Here is a 19,890-nt window from a genome sequence, read left to right on the forward strand (position 1 = left end):
ATCTTGGCTCCACCACTTGTTAGCCGGGTGGTCTTGGGTGTGTTGCTTAAATTCTTTGTGCCTCTGATTCCTAATCTCTACTGTTGGATGATGATAGTACCCACACTCAGTAAGTAACATCTGTTTTCAGTGGAAAATGAAGAGGGACTTTAGTCAAAATGACCAGATATGCTGGTTACTACCTGGTGGGGCTTGGGTGGTTAAGTTACGTCATCATTCTGAGCCTCAGTTTCTTCTTCTATAGAATGGGGGAATGCATTCTGTAAAGGCATCCCTTGCAGGGTCACTAATGATAAGGCCAGCTGCCTAGCCCAGCACCCAGCACCCAGTAGGCATTTTATTCAGCATTCTTTCTTCTGCAGATCACAGATAATATATGTGGGAGCTGTGTAGACCAGGGTAGGGGAAGGGTTGGAGCCTCTGGGAATTGGATTTTCCAGCTGTCACGGTTTCCTGCCCACCTCAGACCTCCCATCTCACTAGTTCTTTTTGTTTTGTATCTCAAGTTGCCCCCAACCTCTTGGGCAGCACCTCCCCTGTCTCCGTGGGCCCTGCCTGGACGATGGTTCCTGTAGGCCGGTCAATGCTGGTGATGGCCAGGGGGAGTCGGTGGGCACGAGCCAGATGGGATGCCACCTTCCCTACACTGGGCCTGAAGGAGCAGCCCCCCAGTAATGTTCAGGCTCGCCTCTTTTCTGGGCTGGGTGCCAGCCACCTTTGCCATGTTGTCATTTGAGTGTTGGTCCTGCAGGATTCAAAGTGATGCCCTCTCACTGTTCAGCCTCCACCCTGCAGAAGGCAGCTTGGTGTATTGTGGGCTCAGTAGCAAAGGGATATTTTAGTGATGTCTGCATGTGTGTGAGGGCTGGGGTGCAGATACGGTTGCCACATCTGAGCTGAACTGATAAATACTTCCCCAAGATTGGCTAAGAACTAGGGATATTTTTCTCAAACATTTGACAGGGGCTCACTGGTCTTTCTTGGTTAGCTCGTGGGTGAATATGCATGGAGAAGAATAGTGTAAGGAGCTATGTTTGGTGGCCACAAGAATGACATTCTGTAGGCAGCTTCGTATTCTGTCTGTCCAGGGGAGCTGACCCCGGTCAGCTGCTGAGCTCTCTGATGATGACCAGAGAGGCCAGATCCACAAGTCCCCCACCCCTGGGAGTCCAAAGGAAGAGGAAGGGCATTACCAATTGTCCTTGCAATGCATGATATATGGGAAAATGTGCACCTCTCTTAATTTCTTAGAACAAGGATTAGAAAATTAAGACTCTGGGCCCAATCTAGCCTTATTTTCTGTATAGCCCATGAGCTAAGAATGACTTTTAAATTTGTAAATGATCAAATAAAATCAAAAGAAGATTATTTTTTGACATGTGAAAATGACATGAAATTCACATTTCCGTATTTATGTATAAAGTTTTATTGGCACATACCCATGCTTATTTATTTATATTTGTTCATGGCTACTTTGGCACTATAAGAGTAGCATTGAGTAGCACTGATCTCTATCAGTGGCTTACAAACCCTAAAATGTTTACTACCTGGCCTTTTACAGAAAAAGTTTACTGAGCCCTGCCCTGAGAAAATAAAACTTTTGCACCTGTCTAGAAGTGCCAAAAGGCCAGGCAATTGACTATAGAATTTGTAATGCATGTGTCCCCAGTTACATGTATAATGCACGTTTGTCATGTAGTTTTGCAGATACTGAAGTTTTCATGAATCAGAGAAAGAAAAATAAAATAAGAGAAAGTATAAGTGCTGTATCTTTGGAGCAGGTGGTCAGAAATCACCGGCATCCAAGAGTTAGGCAATCAGGGTCTCTCCAACATGACTGCTGTATCAAAATTGTTTTAAAAATAACAATTTGAGGGCTCTGTCTCCAGTAGGTCTTAGTTTGGGAGACCAGGTATAGGATGGGCTTATGACTCTTTAACAAGCACCCAATGTGATTCCAGGGGGTTGCCAATCTATTTGAGACCTGCTTGGTGCAGCAGCTCTGTGGCTCAGGACCACGGACAGTGTGGGTGCCCTCTTCCTTGTTCAGAGGGGACGCTATTGTTCTCTTGCCCTTGGGTCCCCTGCCTTGTCTTTTGAGTCCAGCCCCCTTCAATCCCACTACTAGAAGCTCCCATGAAGTCTGTATCTGGGGCTTCCAGAACATTAGCCTCCCCCAGCAGCACCCAGTAGGCTCCCCTTCCTTCCTGCACCGTCCTATGAGCATGACTAAATGACAACGTGGCAAGGCTTGGCCGCCATTCTCGGATTGGGCCTATTTTCTTGGTTCATCTCTGTCTTTCTTTCTTTGCCTGTCGTCCTCTCTGCCACATCTGCTGGGCCGTCAGGTTTTGGTGATGGCTTTCATTGGATCAGGCAGGCTGAAGGGTCAGGGTTAAATGATGATTGGGGTTGTTGTTTCCTGTTGTCACGTTCGGGGATCTTTCTCTCTGCCTGTGCTAGCCTGGGGATAAACTGCTTGCTTTGGAGAGAGCTTTCTGTGATCTACACGGGCTTAACCGGGGCTTTTCTTCTGCCTTTTCTTCTGTCCACCACAGTGCCCCAGGATCTGATGGAAGTCTCAGTAAGCAACCTCCCATCCCTGTGGCAACCCAGTCCCCGGAAATCCTCTTGTTCATCCTGTTCACAGAGTGGCTCAGCTGATGGCAGCTTAACCAATGGTTGCAACCATGAAAGGTATGAGGGCCTCAAGCCGTAAATGGAGGGGGCTGAAGGATTTCCAACACTAGAGGATGCCTTTTCTTCTCCTGCACTAAATTCGGAGGAGACATAGGCTATGGAATCTTCCAGATCTGGGTTCAATGCTAAGTTTGTGAAGTCCTAGCTATTGGAGTTGACTTATGTGTATCAGGATAAACAAGGTTACGCTGCAGTAACAAACAATCCCAAAATCCTGGTGTATTTTTACAACAAAGCTTTATATATCAGGCCTGCTCTGTGTCTATAATGGGTCAGCTAGGGGTTCTGCTTTCTCCACACTAAAAGGCAAACTACCACCCTGAATACTGCCAATCACAGTAACAGAAGGAGCCATAGCTCTGGTGGACCTGAACCAACAATAAATGATCCACTCAAAAGCAGCACATGCTATTTCTGCTCACAACCCATTTGTCCCATGCACGAGGGGCCAGGAAGCACAGCCCTACCATGTGCCTAGAAGCCAGAAGAATACCAGAAATATTACTTGGTGCCAACCACATTCATCTCAGATTTCATCTCCACAAAATGGATATTCTTTTTTTTTTTTTTTTGTAGAGACAGAGTCTCACTGTACCGCTCTCGGGTAGAGTGTTGTAGCATCACAGCTCACAGCAACCTCCAACTCTTGGGCTTACGCGATTCTCCTGACTCAGCCTCCCGAGCAGCTGGGACTACAGGCGCCCGCCACAACGCCCGGCTATTTTTTTTTTTGTTAGTTTGGCCGGGGCCGGGTTTGAACCCGCCACCCTCGGCATATGGGGCCGGCGCCCTGCTCACTGAGCCACAGGCGCCGCCCAAAATGGATATTCTAATGCTCACTTTACATGGCTACTGTAAGGACCAAATCACATAATGGTTTAAAGCAGCCAGCATGTGGTGCCTGGCACAGAGTAATAGTCAATAAGTGGCACTTACTGCTTTATTGTATACAGTTAAATCTCAAACTCAACTCTATTTGTTTGCCCATAGAGTTTTTGTCTCTTTGGAGCTATTCAGCCAATTCCTGGCTGGCCTGGCCTGGGAGAATGGAATCCTTTTGTCCTTGCTGGTTTCTGTCCCCATGGTGATCCAGTCTTCATGTAAGGGGTGGGAGCTGGCATCACATTTTTGAAGTTATGTAACCCCTGGCTCCACAGTGTGTGTTCAGTGAACCAGCATTATCACCTGGGAAGATTCTCATTCTCCCTTCCCAAACTTGTTAGATCGGAATCTGTATTTAACATGATCCCAAGAGCATGTACATGCTTTGTTTGAGAAGTGATGATAGAACCACAGATTCCTAAACTTTACCAGAGGAGATCAAAACATACCAGTTCCTGGGCAACATGATTGAGTAGGTCTGTGTGGAGCCCAGGAATCTACATTTTGATGAAACCCCAAGTAAATCTTGGGATCGTGATCCATGGACCAGTGAGAAATGCTGCTGTAACCCTTTGCCCCTGTTATGGCATCTGCTTACACACTTGGAGTGACGGGGAGCTCACTGTCTTGTGGAGAGCCAAGTTCCCTGTGGGACAGTTGCCAGTGTGATCCCGTCTTATGTAACCTGAGCAAGTCTGAGCCTCAGACCTGAGGCTGAGGACACAAAGTGAGACACTTTAATGTTTAATGCCTCCATGTGTATAATGACTTCAGCTACTCTTCCCCCACAGGTCTCCCTAGGTTTTTCTGGGTGTCCTCAGATATTATTCCATTCTGTCCTCTGTAAGAATACACAGTGTCCTTCCAAAAATCTTTGTTTTCTTCAACAATGGTGGAGTCTTGCTCCTCTCTCCTCTTTCAGCCAAAAAAAAGCCTCCCCCCGCCAAGATTCTCATGCAAGGAGAAGGTTGGAGGCATCACCTACTTTGCAAACAGCCAGACTCTGAATCCCAGTTTGGCTCACTTTGGTTCACCTGGGTCACTCTAGAAGTCAGAACTCTTTCTGCAAGTGACAGCAATCCACTTCAAACTGGTTGAAGTAAAGAAGAAAATTGCTTGATGTAACTGAGAAGTTGAGAGGCACAGTGTCTTCAGGCATGGCTGGATCCAGGTGCTCCCATAGGACTCTCTCTCTCTGTTTTTCTCTTAGCTTTGCTTGCCTCTGTGATGGTTCCATTGTCAGGTAGGCCCTTCCCAGGCAGTGGCAAAGATGGCTCCCAGCAGACACTGCCCTATATCCCACTTGCTTGGAGACTCAGACAAAAAAAAAAAAAAAAAGAGGGAGAGAGAAAGTGTGTCTGTTTGCTATAGTAGTTCCAATAAAAGTCCCAGGGCTGATTCCCATTGCCCTGGATTGGATCACATAATCATCTCTGATCCAATCACTATGATCCCAACCTGGGTTCTGTACCAGGTAGAGTCATCTCCATCTGAAGCATAAGGACAGAGTTATGGCGGGGTTGATTCCTAAAAGGAAAATTGGGGCACTGATAGAAGAAGGGGCATTGATGCTATATGGGTAGAAATAATATTATGGCAGGTCTTCCTCCACTCCCTCTGTCTGGATTTAACCTACGCTCTTGAGTTCTGCTTCTCGCCAGAAAACTGGGCTATGTTTGGATCTATTCAAAGCATCTTTCTCTCTCTCCATCTGCAGGGCTCCCCTGAAACTTCTCTGTGACAACATGAAGTACCAGATCCTTTCCAGAGCCTTCTATGGATGTACATATAGGCCTTCATTGCCAGTGTGGTCTATGAGGAGCAGTTATGGAGTGCCTATTGTATGCCAGCAATATCAGAGGAAATCAGCTCTGGAGTTTGAACCTCTGCTCCTTTATTCCATAGATGTCTGATTTCCATGAAGTTGTGTTAACCTCTCTCTGAGCCTCAGTGTTCTCATCTACAGATTGGAGATAAATTGTGTCCCTGGATCCCAAGAGAGAGCAGCGAACAGAGGAGTACCTGGGGAACAGAAACTTGGTTTAATAACCTTTCCATCCCCAGGGCCCACGTTGGAGGGTTTGTTTTCAGGATTGAATGAGAAGCATGTGTCATATAAAGTTCCAAACACCTAATATTGCATGTCGTGGGTGCTCAATAAATTTCAGCTCCCTTCTCCTGTGGGGAGAGGCAGAAGAGTAAGGTAGTCTGATCTCTTCCTAAAACTTTAAAAATTAATTTCATAATACTGCTATTCTGATGATTCTCATTTAACAAGATGAGGAAACTAAGGCACAGAGCAGCATAGTGAAACAGCAGAGCTGAGGATTCAAACCCTGGCCTGCTTGACTCCAAAGGCTTTGTTGTTTTTTTCTCTGCTATATTGATTCTTATCAGGTTTTATTTACCCCAGCTTCACAGCCTCCATGGGGGAGATAAAATGTGTATATTTTCAGGAATTCTAGAAAAGTCTTAATACAATTTGCATGGGCCTATGAAATAGCAGTGCAGGTCACATGCCCAGGTGCCTAAAAAGGCAGGTAGATCGTGAGCTCCTCTAGGATGGGGTTTTGCCTATTATTTTGCTACTCATCCCGGTGCATGGCTGGGCATGGAACAGGTACTGGGCAGGTATTTCTGTACCCAATTTGAAGATCTTCCTGGAGGAAGGGGTAGAGGTTGAGATCACTCTGGAATGGATGTCATTGGACAATCTGGCTCATCCCTGACAGTGGTTGAGAGTCCAGGTTATGGAGCCCAGTGTCCTGGTTTCAAATCCCAACTCCACACTTTGCAGCAAAGTGACTTGTGCAAGGGACATAACCAGTCTGTGCCTCAGCTGGAGATAATAATGGTCCCTGCTTCATAGGTTTGAGGCAAAGACTGGGGACAGCTCCCTGGCATGTCATGCATGCTCTGTAAATATTATCAAGAAGTTTTTCAAGATGAGTCCTCAGTTTCCAGAAGGTTCAGAATTCTCTCTGGAAATTGGAGAAGAAAGGGACAGAAAGAGGCAGAAGGAAGGGGCATGATCAGAGCTAACAGCATTGGCTGGCATTGGCTCAGTCCTTCCTCTGTACTAGGCACTTTGCCCAGCACCCTCCAGGTGATCAGAGTGGGACAGATAAGCCGTGTCACATTGTCAGGTACCTCCTTAAGGGGGCAGGGCCATCTCTGAAAGCAAACTAAGTGCCCTCAGCATCTCCCCAGTTACTTTCTTGCTGGGCCCTTTCTTATCCACCTGCAATTTGAGTGGGAATCTTTTTGAATTGTTTTATAGCTTGTAATTGTATGCATTTTGGGGGTACTTGTGTTATTTTTATAGGTATGCAATGTGTATTGATCAAGTCTAGGTAATTGTTATATCCCTTAGCTCAAACATTTATCTTTTCTTTGTGTTGGGACATTACAATTCTTCTCTTCTGAGCTCTTTTGAAAAATACAGTACATTTTTGTTAACTATAATTTCTCTACTGTACTATCGAATTTGAGAACTTATTTCTTCTATCTAACTGTATTTTTATACCCATGAACAAACTTGTCTTCCCAGCCTCTGGCAACCACCACTGTACTCTCTCCTTCTACAACGAGCAGCTCCCACATATGAGTGAAAACATGAAATATTTGTCTTTTTGTGCCTGGCTTCTTGCCAGTTCCATCCATGTTGCTGCAAATGATGGATTCCACTCCTTTTTAATGGCTGGATAGTATTCCATTGTACCATATGTACCACATTCTCTTTATCCATTCATCGGTTGGTGGACACTTTGCTTGATTCTCTGTGTTGGTTGTTGTGAATAGTACTGTGATGTACATGGGAGTGCAGATATTTCTTTGAGCCATTGATTTCCTTTCTTTGAGATGTATACCCATCCAAATGCAATTTGGATGGGATTCAACCATATCTCACATTCTCTTTCTTTGTGTGGACTGAAAGCAGACAGAGCCATAGCGAACCTGCGGAGTCACAGACCCCCTTCCTTCCTGCCCTTCTCTGACTCCAGCCTATTAATTAAAGTTTTTGGCTTCCAGCAGGGGAGAGTGGAACCACCTGGACAGAGACTAAGAAAGGAGATCAGACTTCCCAAGGGTAACAGAGCTAATGAACAGTCAAGTCAGCAAGTGACAGTCCCCCTGTGGGCCTCACCTTCCTTGTCTGGAAAAGGGGAGAGGAGATGATGAGAATTCACTGAATTATGGGAGTTCAGTAAGAAGGGGACTAAGACAGACCCTGGAGACTTCATGAGACAAGGTGAGGTGGTATCAGATGGTGGATGATGACACTTTCCTTCCCTCCCCTGACAGGGCTTGCCTACTGCAGACACTTGTCCACCATGAGGACCCACTTGTCAGCCCTGGTCAATCACATGATCGTGTCTCCAGACTTGCCCTGTGATGCTGGACAGGGACTGACGGCCGGGATCTGGGAGCAGTACCTTCAGGACAGCACAGTAAGGCTTAACTGAGGTTGACCTGTAATGGTGCCGAGGCTGCAGGGAAGGTCATCTTGTCACCTTGTTACCTAAGAAAAAATCCCACCTGCTTGTGGGGGCTCAAGTTGCCTTGCTTGGATTCTGCATAGACAAACTCAACCTCCCTTCCTCTTGCTGAGAGTTCTAAGACCCACAGCTCACTTCTGCCCTCTAGGATGGAGATAGAGGGAATAGAAAACATATTAATGGGATTACACCTGCGGTGCATCTTACAAGGGTATATGTGAATCCTAGTAAACATGGAATGTAAAGGTCTCAGCAAAATAACTAAGAAAATGCTATGAAAGCTATGTGAACTAGCGTGATGAAAATGTGTCAAACGATCTATGAACCAAGTGTATGGTGCCCCATGATCATATTGATGTACACAGCTATGATTTAATAAAAATTAAAAAAAAGGAAAAAAAAAAAAGAAAACATATGCTCACCTGGGAGTAGAGAATGAATTGGCCACTAAACATTTATTATTAAGCATCAGCTGTATGCTCAGTCCTGTACAAAATGCTGAGACATGACCCCAGCTCGGAGGAATTTACAGCCTAGTCCAAACTACCTAAGAGTAGCTAAGTTAGAGGGAGGCAGCTAGACCAAGAAAACCCTTCCACCACTCTTCTAAAGTCTTTGTTCCATCTCTGTCTTGGGCCCAGATAGTTCACCTGGAATTCTTTCTAAGTTTTTTTTATTAGAATACAAATATTTCTGGAAGAGAAATGTTTATGTTTAAAAAAAGTTTCATAGGCAAATAGGCAAATGAAGTTAAACAGTTCTCTGTATTTTGCAGGACTTCTCAGAGCCTTGGCTGTGCAATATACTTGCCCCTCTTAAGAAATTGGGGCATGGGAGAGAGGATATGGAATATTCCCTTGAATGTATTTAGCCACTGAAACCTTTATTAGAAAAGTGCCTTCTATGCCTAGCAGGAAGGTAGAACCCACTTTGAGAAGCACTAGTTTATCTCTGCCAAGAACAAAATTTAGAAGGACGTCCCTGTTTCCTCCACACTGAATCAATCTAGTGGCCCAATTTCTGTGCACCTTCCCACCCAGGGACTGAGGAGGGCTGAGCTGGTGAGCACCTGGGCCAGGCTGGCTTCCACACCTTGAAGGAAGGTGCTATTCTGTACATTACTTCTAAGATGCCACTGGATTCGGTGGTAAAGACAAATCAGATTCCAAATCTGGGCAAACAGAAAGATTATTTTTCTTTTTGCCAGAAAGAGTTGGGTTTTTTAAAAATTATAGGAGTAATACCTACTTATTGTAACAATTCCAAGCATGAAGAATGCAGGTGTACAAAATTAAAATGAAATTTTAAATGCTGTCTTTCTCCTTCATCCCTCTAGTTTGGATCATTCAAATGAATGATGCTTTGATCCTCAGTTTGGTGTAGACACTTCTGAATATTTCCTATGTTTATCCATAGGAATATCTCTATATATCTTTATTTCTATACATCTATATCTATAGATGCAAATCTACATAAAATACCTATATCTGTATATGTTTTATCTATATTTATATCTATAGTACATATCTTCGTCTTTGTCTTTATCTTTGTATCTTTATAGATTTATGTGTAGATACAATACATATAGAAATATAATATCTACATATAATATGTAATAGATACAAAGCCATATCTTCATTATGTCTATATTGCCTATTTTTTTAAGTGAGGGACATTTATACTTTAAGTGACAAATTTACATTTATATCGAGGACATCCCTCAGATCTCTAGGTGAAATATTGAATGTTAGAACCTTAGCATTTCACATGTGGATGCCCCATAATTTATTCAAATTCTCCCTAAATTATTTCAAACTATGTTGCAGTTGACATCTTTATAAGCACATACCTTTCTGTACTAGTGCTTTTATTACAAGAGAGGATTCCTAGAAGTAAAAGTGCTTGATGTACATTTAAAATTTAAATAATTTAAATAGATACACCCAGTCATATTCTCCAAAGGTCATAATGTTCCTATCCCACAGCAGTCTCTGAGTGTGCATATTTCCCAAGGAATTTAAAAGATTTATAGATTTCTGGGCTTAGCTCCAGTTTTGTTGATTTAGCATCTCTGGGAGTAGAGCCCAAGAATATATATATATATATTTGATGATCTTTCCCATTGGGGAAGCACCAGTCTAAGGACGAATTGGTTGAAACAATAGTCAAAAATGAATATTTGTTCATTTAAAAATAAATATTTGTTCATCTAACACCTTTCCCAGCCTTTGGCCGTGTTTTCACCCTTGTTAGTTGCATTGCTGTATGAGTGTAGCCTGAGCCCCAGTAACAAACAGTCCCCACTGTTTCATTTGCCTGACACCATAAAGTTTTATTTCTTGCTCACTCAGCAGTTCTGGAGATGGGCGTTCCTGGCAAGTAGGCATCCCCCTTCCTCTGAGAGGTTCAGGGTCCTAGGGTCTTGTGGTCCCATGGTCTTCCAGGGCTTCATGATCGTCTGCCTCCAGCTGGCAGAAAGGGAGAATAGAGGAGCATACCCCATTGGCCATGTACCTGTCACATGGCCAAACCTAACTGCAAAGGAGGCTGGGAAATGGAGTCCAGATGTGGGCTTCAGAGTACACCTAAGATTAATGTTAAGATGTGAAATAGGTGGAATGTGAAACAAAGAGGTCAGAGGAAAGCAGGGTCTCTGGAGCCTTTCAGAGCAGCCTTCTAGCACCGTCAGGACTAGAACCTGCCAGTCCCTCAGCTTCACTAACTGTAGCTGCAAAGCCTTTGCCTGAAAATGAATTAAAAAAAAAAAAAAAGGCAAGCAGGTAAGCTATTAAAGTCATCTTACTTTTGCACAAAATGTATTAGCATATGAGGCAGCAGCTGGAAATGTTCATTTTGGATTAATTTGCTTTGGAGATGTTTTCTTAAAGCTGAGCCAAAATTAATAACTCCAAGGTATTTCCACATTAACACAGTATGGAAAATTGACGGGAGATTGGAAAGATTACTTCATTATATACAGCCCTTTCTTTTTCTTTTTATAAAAATGGGTTCATAGTAGACATGTTCTGCCCCTTGTTTTTTTTCCCCCCTCAGTGATACACATTGAGCATCTTTTTATGTAGGTCCTGATAGATGTGCCCCCCTCTTTAAATCCCTGTGTGGCGTACCCATGTGGTGTGCATGTTTGTGTTTATGGGCAGTTGAAGAATTGCTGGGGCGTGGCTTTTTCATATGACGCTGTGATGAATATCTAGTTACGCATGGCTTTGTGTGCTCACATCAGGATATTTGGAGGATGGGTCCGAGGAGCAGGGCTGCTAGGCCACGGAGTCCATTTCCTGATCTTTAGACGACCACAGTCTGCTTCCGCCCTGCCCTCCGCAGAGTTACGAACCGCAGGAGCTGCTGCCTCTCATTTACTACGGAGGCATCCAGCCGGAGATCCGCAAGGCCGTGTGGCCCTTCCTCCTGGGCCACTACCAGTTCGGGATGACAGAAACAGAAAGAAAGGAGGTTGGTGACCCGTGGGTGCTAGGATCTTTAGCAACAAAAGGAACCAGATACTCTGAGGCTAGGGGAACTCTCTCCTCATGTTGGACCAAGATGGATCTGGGAGATGTTGGGGAGACAGGAACCCCAACGGCAGTGCTAATAGGTAGACAACACAGGCTACATATGTAAAACAGAATTTTTTTGAGCTAGGTCTCACTCAGTCACTTGGGCTAGCATGCTGTGGTATCATCATAGCTCACTGCAATTTCAAACTTCCTGGCTCAAATGATCCTTCACCCTCACCCTCCCAAAGTGTTAGGATTACAGGAGTGAGCCACCACACCCAGCCTGCCTGTAATTTTTCAAATAAACATTTTATTTTGCTATAACTATCAATCCACATACAGTTGTAAGAAATAATGTCAAGAAATAACATGCATCCTTTACCCAACTTCTTCCAATGGTAACATCCTGCAAAATTGTCATGTAATACAATATCACAACCAGGGTATTGACACTGCTACAATATACTAATCTTATTTAGATTTCCCCAGTTTTACCGATACTTGTGTGTGTGTGTGTTTTGTTCTCTGCCATCTTCTCACATGTGGACATTTGTGTCCATCACCAGAGGCAACATACAGACTATCTGTAATACCAAAGGGACCCTGAGATGTTGTACTTTTATAGTTACACCCACCTCCTTCCAGCGCCTGTCCCTAATTCCTGGAAACCACTAACAATATGTTCTCCATTTCTATAACTTTGTCATTTTAAGAGTGTTGTATAAATAGAATCATTTGGTATGTAACTTATTGGGACTGATTCCTCTTTGTGGCTGCACAGTATTCTATGAGGTGGATGTTCTACAGTTTAACTACACACCTTTTGGTGCATATAGCTAGATTGTTTCTAGTTTTTTGGCTATTACAAATAAAGCTGCAAAGAACATTCACGTACCATTCATGCCAATACCATGTGTGTATGTTGGATGAGTACAAGTTACCATAGCTCTGGTAACAAATGAGCAAGAATCCAATTGCTGAGTCATATGGTAGTTGCATGTTTGGTTTTATAAGAAACTGGGAAACTTGCAGCTGCTGTACCATTTCATGTTACAATATATGAATGATATATATGAATGATTATATATATGAATGAATGATTCCCACTTGTATCTTCACCCGGGATTGATGTTGCCCCTCTTTTGTATTTTAGCCACTCTGACGGTATATAAATGATATTTCATTATGGTTCTCAATTTGCATTTCTCAAATGGCTAATGAGGTTGGACATCTTTGCATGCGCTTATTTACCATTGTATATCTTCTCTGGTGAAATGGCTGCTCATGCCTTTTGCCAGTTTTCTAATTGGATTGCTGAGAGTTCTTTCTATATTCAGGTAATAGTCCTTTGTCAAATACATGGTTTGCAAATATTTCCTCCCAGTCTTAGTTTGTCATCTTTTTAATAGAGTCATTTTTAGTTTAGTTTTTTTTTTGAGACAGTCTCACTCTGTTGCCCAAGCTAGAGTGCCCTGGTATCAGCCTAGCTCACAGCAACCTCAAACTCCTGGGTTCAGTTGATCCTCCTGCCTCAGCCTCCCTAGTAGCTGGGACTACAGGCATCTGCCATGATGTCTGGCTAATTTTTCTACTTTTTGTAGAGACAGGGGGTCTCACTCTTGCTCAGGCTGGTCTCGAACTCCTGAGGTCAAATGATCTTCCTGCCTTGGCGTCCTAGAGTGCTGGCATTATAGGTGTGAGCCACTGTGCCAGGCCCTAGAGTTTTTTATAAAACAAATTTTTAAATCTTTGATGAACTTCAGTTTAGCAAGTTTTTCTTTTATGGATTGTGCTTTTTTGTGCTTTTGATACAGATCTAGATTCTGAAGATCTCCTACAGTTTCTCCTAGAAGTTTTGTATTTACATTAAATATAGAACATTTTGAGTTCATTTTTCGCTTGTGAATATCTGGTTGCTCTATCACCATCTGTCGAAAAAATATCTTTTCTCCACTGAATTGCTTCTGCATCTTTGTCCAAAATTGTTTGGGCGGATTTGTGTGTCTATTCCTGGGTTTTCTATTCTGTTCCATTAATCCATGTGTCTGTCCTGTAAATACCATGCTATCTTGATTATTGTAGCACATTTATAATTTTAAATGTTTTAGTGGTTATATTTAAGAAGTAAAAAAGAAACAGATGCAATTAATATTTTCAAAAAGTTTATTTTGAAATATAGATGATCCCTTACTCATGATGGTTCAACATAATGAATTTTTGACTTTACAATGAGCTTATTGGGCTCTGGCACACCAAAAATGCATTTTTGACTTCCAGTGTTTTTGGTTTGTGATAGTTTTATCTGGTCTTAACACCACTGTAAGTTAATGAGCATCTGTAATTACAGGTTCACAAGAAGTTGCAAAATAATACAGAAGTCCTATGTACTCATCATCTGGCTTATCAAATCAGATGAATCAGTGAATGAATGTTTGAGTGAGAAATGAAGGAAGGAAAGTAGTACAAAAGGAAAGAAGTAGTCTTTTCCTTTTGGTGTTCCCAGGGCCTGTACACTGTGTGGCACATAGTAGGGGCTCAACAATGGTTGTGTGCATGAAGAGAGAGGCCAGGCATAGTGGCTCACACCTGTAATCCCAGCACTTTGGGAGGCTGAGGCAGGAAGATCACTGGAGGCTAAGAGAAGACCACCCTGAGCGAGAGTGTGACCCTATCTCTTAAAAAATAGAAAAATTAGCTGGGAAGAATGGCACAGCTTTATAGTCCCAGCTGCTAGGGAGGCTGAGGCAGACAGATTGTTTGAGCCCGTGACTTTGAAGTTGCAGTAAGTTGTAATCACTATGATGACATCACTGCATTTTAGCCCAGGCAACAGAGAGAGACCTTATTTCAAAAAACAAACAAGAAAAAAAAAAAATGGAGAGAGAAAAGGAAGAAAGAAGAGTGGGAGGGAGGAAGGGGAAAAAATGAAAGAAAGATGTAGCTTGTTCCCTTTCCTGTGCCTTCAGGGCCTTGCCAGTGCTAGATGTGACATCGTAGGTACTCGGCGAATATCTAATTGCTAATTGCATGAATGTTGGATGGTTCAGAGCCACTCTCTTCAGGTGAGGCTGACTCTCTCCAGGGGCCTCAGCATTTCAAGTGACCTTGCATCTGCCCTGGCAGGTGGATGAGCAGATTCGTGCCTGCTATGCACAGACCATGGCCGAGTGGCTGGGCTGCGAAGCAATCGTGCGACAGAGGGAGCGGGAGTCACATGCTGCAGCTCTGGCCAAATGCTCCTCGGGAGCCAGCCTAGACAGCCACCTGCACCGAATGATGCACAGAGACTCCACCATCAGCAATGAGGTGACAGCAGTGGCTTCAGGGAACAAGAGGGGTGGTGAAGGCCAAGACTTGCTTTATTAGGCTGAGTGTCTGGGGTTTTGGGACAGTACCAGTCATGGCTTTATTTTTGAGGTTGGGGGGGGTGAATGACTCTGCAATTAGACCTGGGTTCTAACTCCACCCTTACCTAGTTCTGGGGTCTCCTGCAAGCACCTTTTCTTCTGGGCCTCAGTTTCTGCATCTGTAAAGTGGGAATAATCAGGTGTACAGAGGAGGTTTGTGTATAGCTCAAACAAGACAAGGTATATAAAGTCCCTAGCACAATGTCTGGCTTTAATTGATTTAACAAATGCTTATTGAGTACCTACTACGTGCTAGTTACTGTCAGAAATGTCCTAGAATGTCAAGAATGTTCCAGTAACCTCCCAGAACCTCCAGTTAAACAGCCTCAAGCAGGAGCTCAGAAAAAAAAGGTTAATTCTGTTCACCAGTTATCTCTATCAGTTATCAATTGCCATGATACTGCTGTATAACAAACAACCACCAAAAGTCAGTGACTTCCAAAAATCAACATTTATTTTTGCTCACCAGTCTGTGAGACCAGGTGAGAGGTTCTGCTCTGAGCTGGGCTGGGTGGGGCTCACTCTGGCATCAGCTGTCTGTGTCTGGTTAACTAAAAGGTTTGTTGATCTCAGTTGGGCATTCTCGTTTGTCTGTGATGACACAGCCGTGTGCACCAGGGGCCTCATCGTCCCTCCAGCAAGGAGCAGATGCTGAAGAGATAAGCCAGAAATGCACAAGCACATTTTAAGCCTCTACTGAGTTAAGTTTGCTAATCCCGATGACTGAAGCAAGCCACATGGCCAGGCATAGCATCAGAATAGGCAAGAACTGCCAAATTCAAGGGCAGAAGGCACGTATGCAGGCAGCAGGTAAATAAAAATGAGCCATAAATACAACCAGTTACTCTGAACTAAAATATCTGGCAGACGTCTCAAGTAGAGAGCGGTTGATGGTGGGTGCTCCAGTTGTGGAAGTGGGAGGTGGAGGCCTAGAGGCCAAAGCAGTCTCTGAGGAAGCTCTGGGAAGCAGGGAGTGGTTCCCTCTTTGCATTTTATAGCTAAGAAGCTGAGCCCCTGAGGGGGTGAGCCAGTCAGGATAGAGAGGAAATCAGGCTTCTTGGCTCACAGACCAGCAGACACTCCTGCTGCGGGCCAGGATGCAGCCTCACCCTCTCTCCCTCCTATTCCTTCTCTCAGTCCTCCCAGAGCTGCAGCTCGGGCCACCAGAACATCCGCCTGCACAGTGACTCCAGCAGCAGCACACAGGTGACCGCTCAGAGGCCCCAACCCTTCCACCGGCCTCACCCTGCCAGCCCATGCCCCTCCCTTCCACCCCAGGTGATGGGGATTGGATGTCCATCATTTGCAGTTCATTTTCTGGGTTATTTAAGCTTTTTATACTAGCTTTAAAAGTCAAGTTTTTTCCAAGTAACATATGAATCTAGTCCCCCTGTAAAAAACTAAAACATTGCAGAGAAAGTCAAAGTTTACTTTGATCATCTTTAATCCCTGGTTGCCCACCATTGAAATAACATCACCATCATCATTTTGCTGAATATCCTTTCAAGACCTTCTGTATGCCTTTACATAACAGAAAGCTGTAAATAATATAGCAATGTTATAGCAAATATAGCAGTGTTTGGTAGTCTTTAAAAAAAATTCTACATAAATGCCATCAATGTGTTCAAGAACTTTCCATTTCATTTGATGAAAAGAGATAGCTCGATCTCCCTCGATATCAAAGAAGAAAAGAAACGTGTAGTATGTCACCTTTCTTGTAAAAAGAGGAAATATTAATATAGGTATATTTTTGCATCTGCTTTCAAAAACAGCAGAAAGATAAACCAGAATTAAATCAAAATGGTTACCAAGAGGGGGAGGGGACAGGGAAAGAAGCTACATTTCCCTGAATATGCTTTTTCTTTTTTCTAATTTTGACTTTGAATTTAAATGGAGTTAGGCAAATTTTTTTACTTATCTTAAACCAATTAAATCCAAAATAAGTTTTTAAAAGCACAGAAATATACAAAACTAACCATAAATCAAGTTGGTGAGATAAGAGAAAAGAAATATTTCAGGTGACTTTGGAATACAGTTTTTGGCTGTCTAACCTTGATGGGATATGACCTGAGGACATAAAGAAACACAAATAAATCTTTAAAATGTATCCTGGATATTTCTTCATATTGTCTCATATATATCCAACTATATTTTAAAATTGATCCATAATTATCAACCATATGGCTATAAAAGACTCTTTTTTTTAAAAATTGATCCTTTTTCTTTTTCCTTTTAAAGAATGATGTGCACGTGGTAGAGGTCTGTCTGATGAAAAAACATGTTCCTCCCCCATTTCAATGCCCTAGGTCCCCTTCTGGCTTATTCTATGCACACACAAGCATGGAGGTCACGTTTTTATTTATCACAAGCAGGAATCTGTATTCTGCCTTGTTCTACCTCTCTTTTTACTTGGTTGTCTGGTATTCCACTGTGTGCGTGTGGCATGTTTGGACCGATCCCTGTTGTTGGGTACTCAGGTTGCTGCTGTGAGCAGGGCATCCTAGTCCATCTGTCTCTGTGCACCTTGTCCTCAGGTGTTTGAGTCTGTTGATGAGGTGGAGCAGGTGGAAACTGAAGGCAGGTTGGAAGGGAAACAGCCCAAGATCCCGAATGGGAACCTGGTGAATGGCACTTGTTCCCCAGACTCTGGGCATCCCTCCTCCCATAACTTCTCCTCGGGCCTCTCGGAGCACTTGGAGCCCAGTCTGAGCATAGAAGACAGTGTCCTGGATGCCCAGCGGAATATCCCCCCAGTGCTGCAACCCAGGGACAGCAGCATGGATGACAGGCAGAGCAGTGAGGCCACCACTTCCCAAGGCGAGGCTCGTGAGGAGCTGGCTGTGCAGGACAGCCTGGAGAGTGACCTCCTTGCCAACGAGAGCATGGATGAGTTCATGTCCATCACTGGCAGCATGGACGTGGCCCTGCCTGAAAAGGATGATACTGGGATGGAGAGCTGGCGGGGCAGCGAGGCAGAGAAACATAGCCAGATGGACAGTGAGGACAACCTCTCAGAGGAGCCTGAGATGGAAAGCCTCTTCCCTGCGCTGGCTTCTCTGGTTGTGACCACTTCTGCCAACAATGAGGTGTCCCCTGTGTCGTCCAGTGGTGTCACCTACTCTGTAAGTCACCAGGACTCTCCACTCAATTATCTTAGCTCCAGCTGTAGGATGGAGGGGATGTACCACAAACCCTTTATCCAGAACAACCCAGTAGTGAGCCCTCTGGGTTGTTGCATTTTGCCCATCACAGAGGATTCACTACAGAAACACATTTGGGAGGGAGGATAATATTTAAAGAACACAGGTTTTGCAGTAAATAATCCTGGGTTCAAATCTCAGCTTTGGCAAGTCACTTGATTCCTTCTGAGCCTCCGTTTCCCTATTCCTTCCTAAGTTGCTTTCAAAATTAACAAGTTAAAGTCCCATGTACGTGGGACATCGTAAGCACTTGATCACCGGCAACCTTGATGATGAGCTTTGTGATTTAGACTCAGGTCCAGTTTCTTTTGAATATTCAAATTTGCTTCCTTGCCAGAAAGTCCAAGCCAAGGGACGTCAGCTGAAAGGAGGTTTTTTACTGACTTTGCTATGTATTTATCATCAATTCACTCCCCCAATCTTCCAGTTTTCTAAAAATCTCTTCTCAAGTATTTGGATATGTCAGGTTTATTTATTTGGTACATCCAAAGAATTCCCGAGGCTTTCAGGCCTTGCCCTGTCCCCATGCCTGAGCTGTAGTTGTCATCCACCCTCATCTCACGTCCCCTTTGCTTTGCTTCTCTTCTATTTTCCGTCTCATATTTACCTCTTTCTTGGTTCTCTCCCTTGTTGAGGGGCACATGCCCCAGTGGCATCCACATCCTTAGCGTTTCATTCCTTCTTACATCATAGGCCTCTCGTTCTGGGATACCCGTCTTTTTGTACGAAGTGCATGCACTCTTTAGCATGTCCTGTTGCAGAGTATCTCTCCATTTTGAACAGTATTCATCTCACCTTATTCTTGCAAGGTGTTTTCACGGAATATGCAGCTCTAGATTGTAGTTGTTTTCTCTCAGTATTTTGAAGGTATTGTTCCACTGTCTTGTAGATTCCGTTGTTGCTGTGGATAAATCAGTTGTTTACTTGTCATTCCTTTAAAAAATCTTGAAAGATCTAATTTTCATTTTTTTTAAAGATAATCTCCTCTCTTTCTGGCTGCCTTTAGGGTTTTTTTTTTTTTTTGGCCGGGGCTGGGTTTGAACCCACCACCTCCGGCCTGTGGGGCTGGTGCCTTACTCCTTTGAGCCACAGGCGCTGCCCACCTTTAGGGTTCTTTTTTTGGGTGTGTGACATTGTGTGCCTAGGTATGGATTTCTTTTTTGTAGTGGTTTGTTGGGTTTTATGTATCTGCAAATTGGTGTCTTTAGACAGTTCTGGAAAATTCTCATCTATTATTTACTCAGCTGTTGCTACTTCCCCATTTTCTCCCTCCAGCTGTAGCTCTGGTTAAACGTTTGTTACATCTTCTCACACTGTCCTCTATGGATACCACTTCTCTTTCATTTTATCATTTCCTTGACGTTCTGTGCTGAATTCTGGATATTTTCTTCAGATCTCTTTTCAATTCACTAATTCTCTCTTCAGAGTGTCTAATTTTCTGTCACCTTTCTCTAATTAGCATTTAATAAGCCTTTTTAAAGTTTTATTTGGCTTTTCTGCAGTTGTGCTTTAAAACAATCTACTTATTTTTATAATCTATTCCTCTTGTTTTTAACCTCTTTTATTTCTTTAAATACAGCAAACATATTTATGTATTTTGCTTTAAATACAGCAAAAACTAAGCAGGAGTCTCATTCTGCTGTCTGGTATTTATGCTGTTATTTATGATGCCTTTCTTTCTCTG

The 19,890-nt window shown here is 43.4% G+C and overlaps 1 protein-coding gene across 1 annotated transcript in view; it reads left to right on the top strand.

The window, feature by feature from the left end:
• Positions 1-19,890, top strand: part of SGSM1 (small G protein signaling modulator 1) — an 82,260-nt gene that overhangs the window by 45,658 nt on the left and 16,712 nt on the right. Inside the window, 7 exon segments of the mRNA XM_053589265.1 lie at positions 2,559-2,697; positions 5,300-5,364; positions 7,888-8,033; positions 11,427-11,555; positions 14,723-14,905; positions 16,144-16,212; positions 17,541-18,128. Of these exon segments, the coding sequence (XP_053445240.1) occupies positions 2,559-2,697; positions 5,300-5,364; positions 7,888-8,033; positions 11,427-11,555; positions 14,723-14,905; positions 16,144-16,212; positions 17,541-18,128 (1,319 nt within the window).

Source organism: Nycticebus coucang, chromosome 4 (genome assembly GCF_027406575.1).
Source record: "Nycticebus coucang isolate mNycCou1 chromosome 4, mNycCou1.pri, whole genome shotgun sequence".
Classification (NCBI taxonomy): Eukaryota; Metazoa; Chordata; class Mammalia; order Primates; family Lorisidae; genus Nycticebus; species Nycticebus coucang.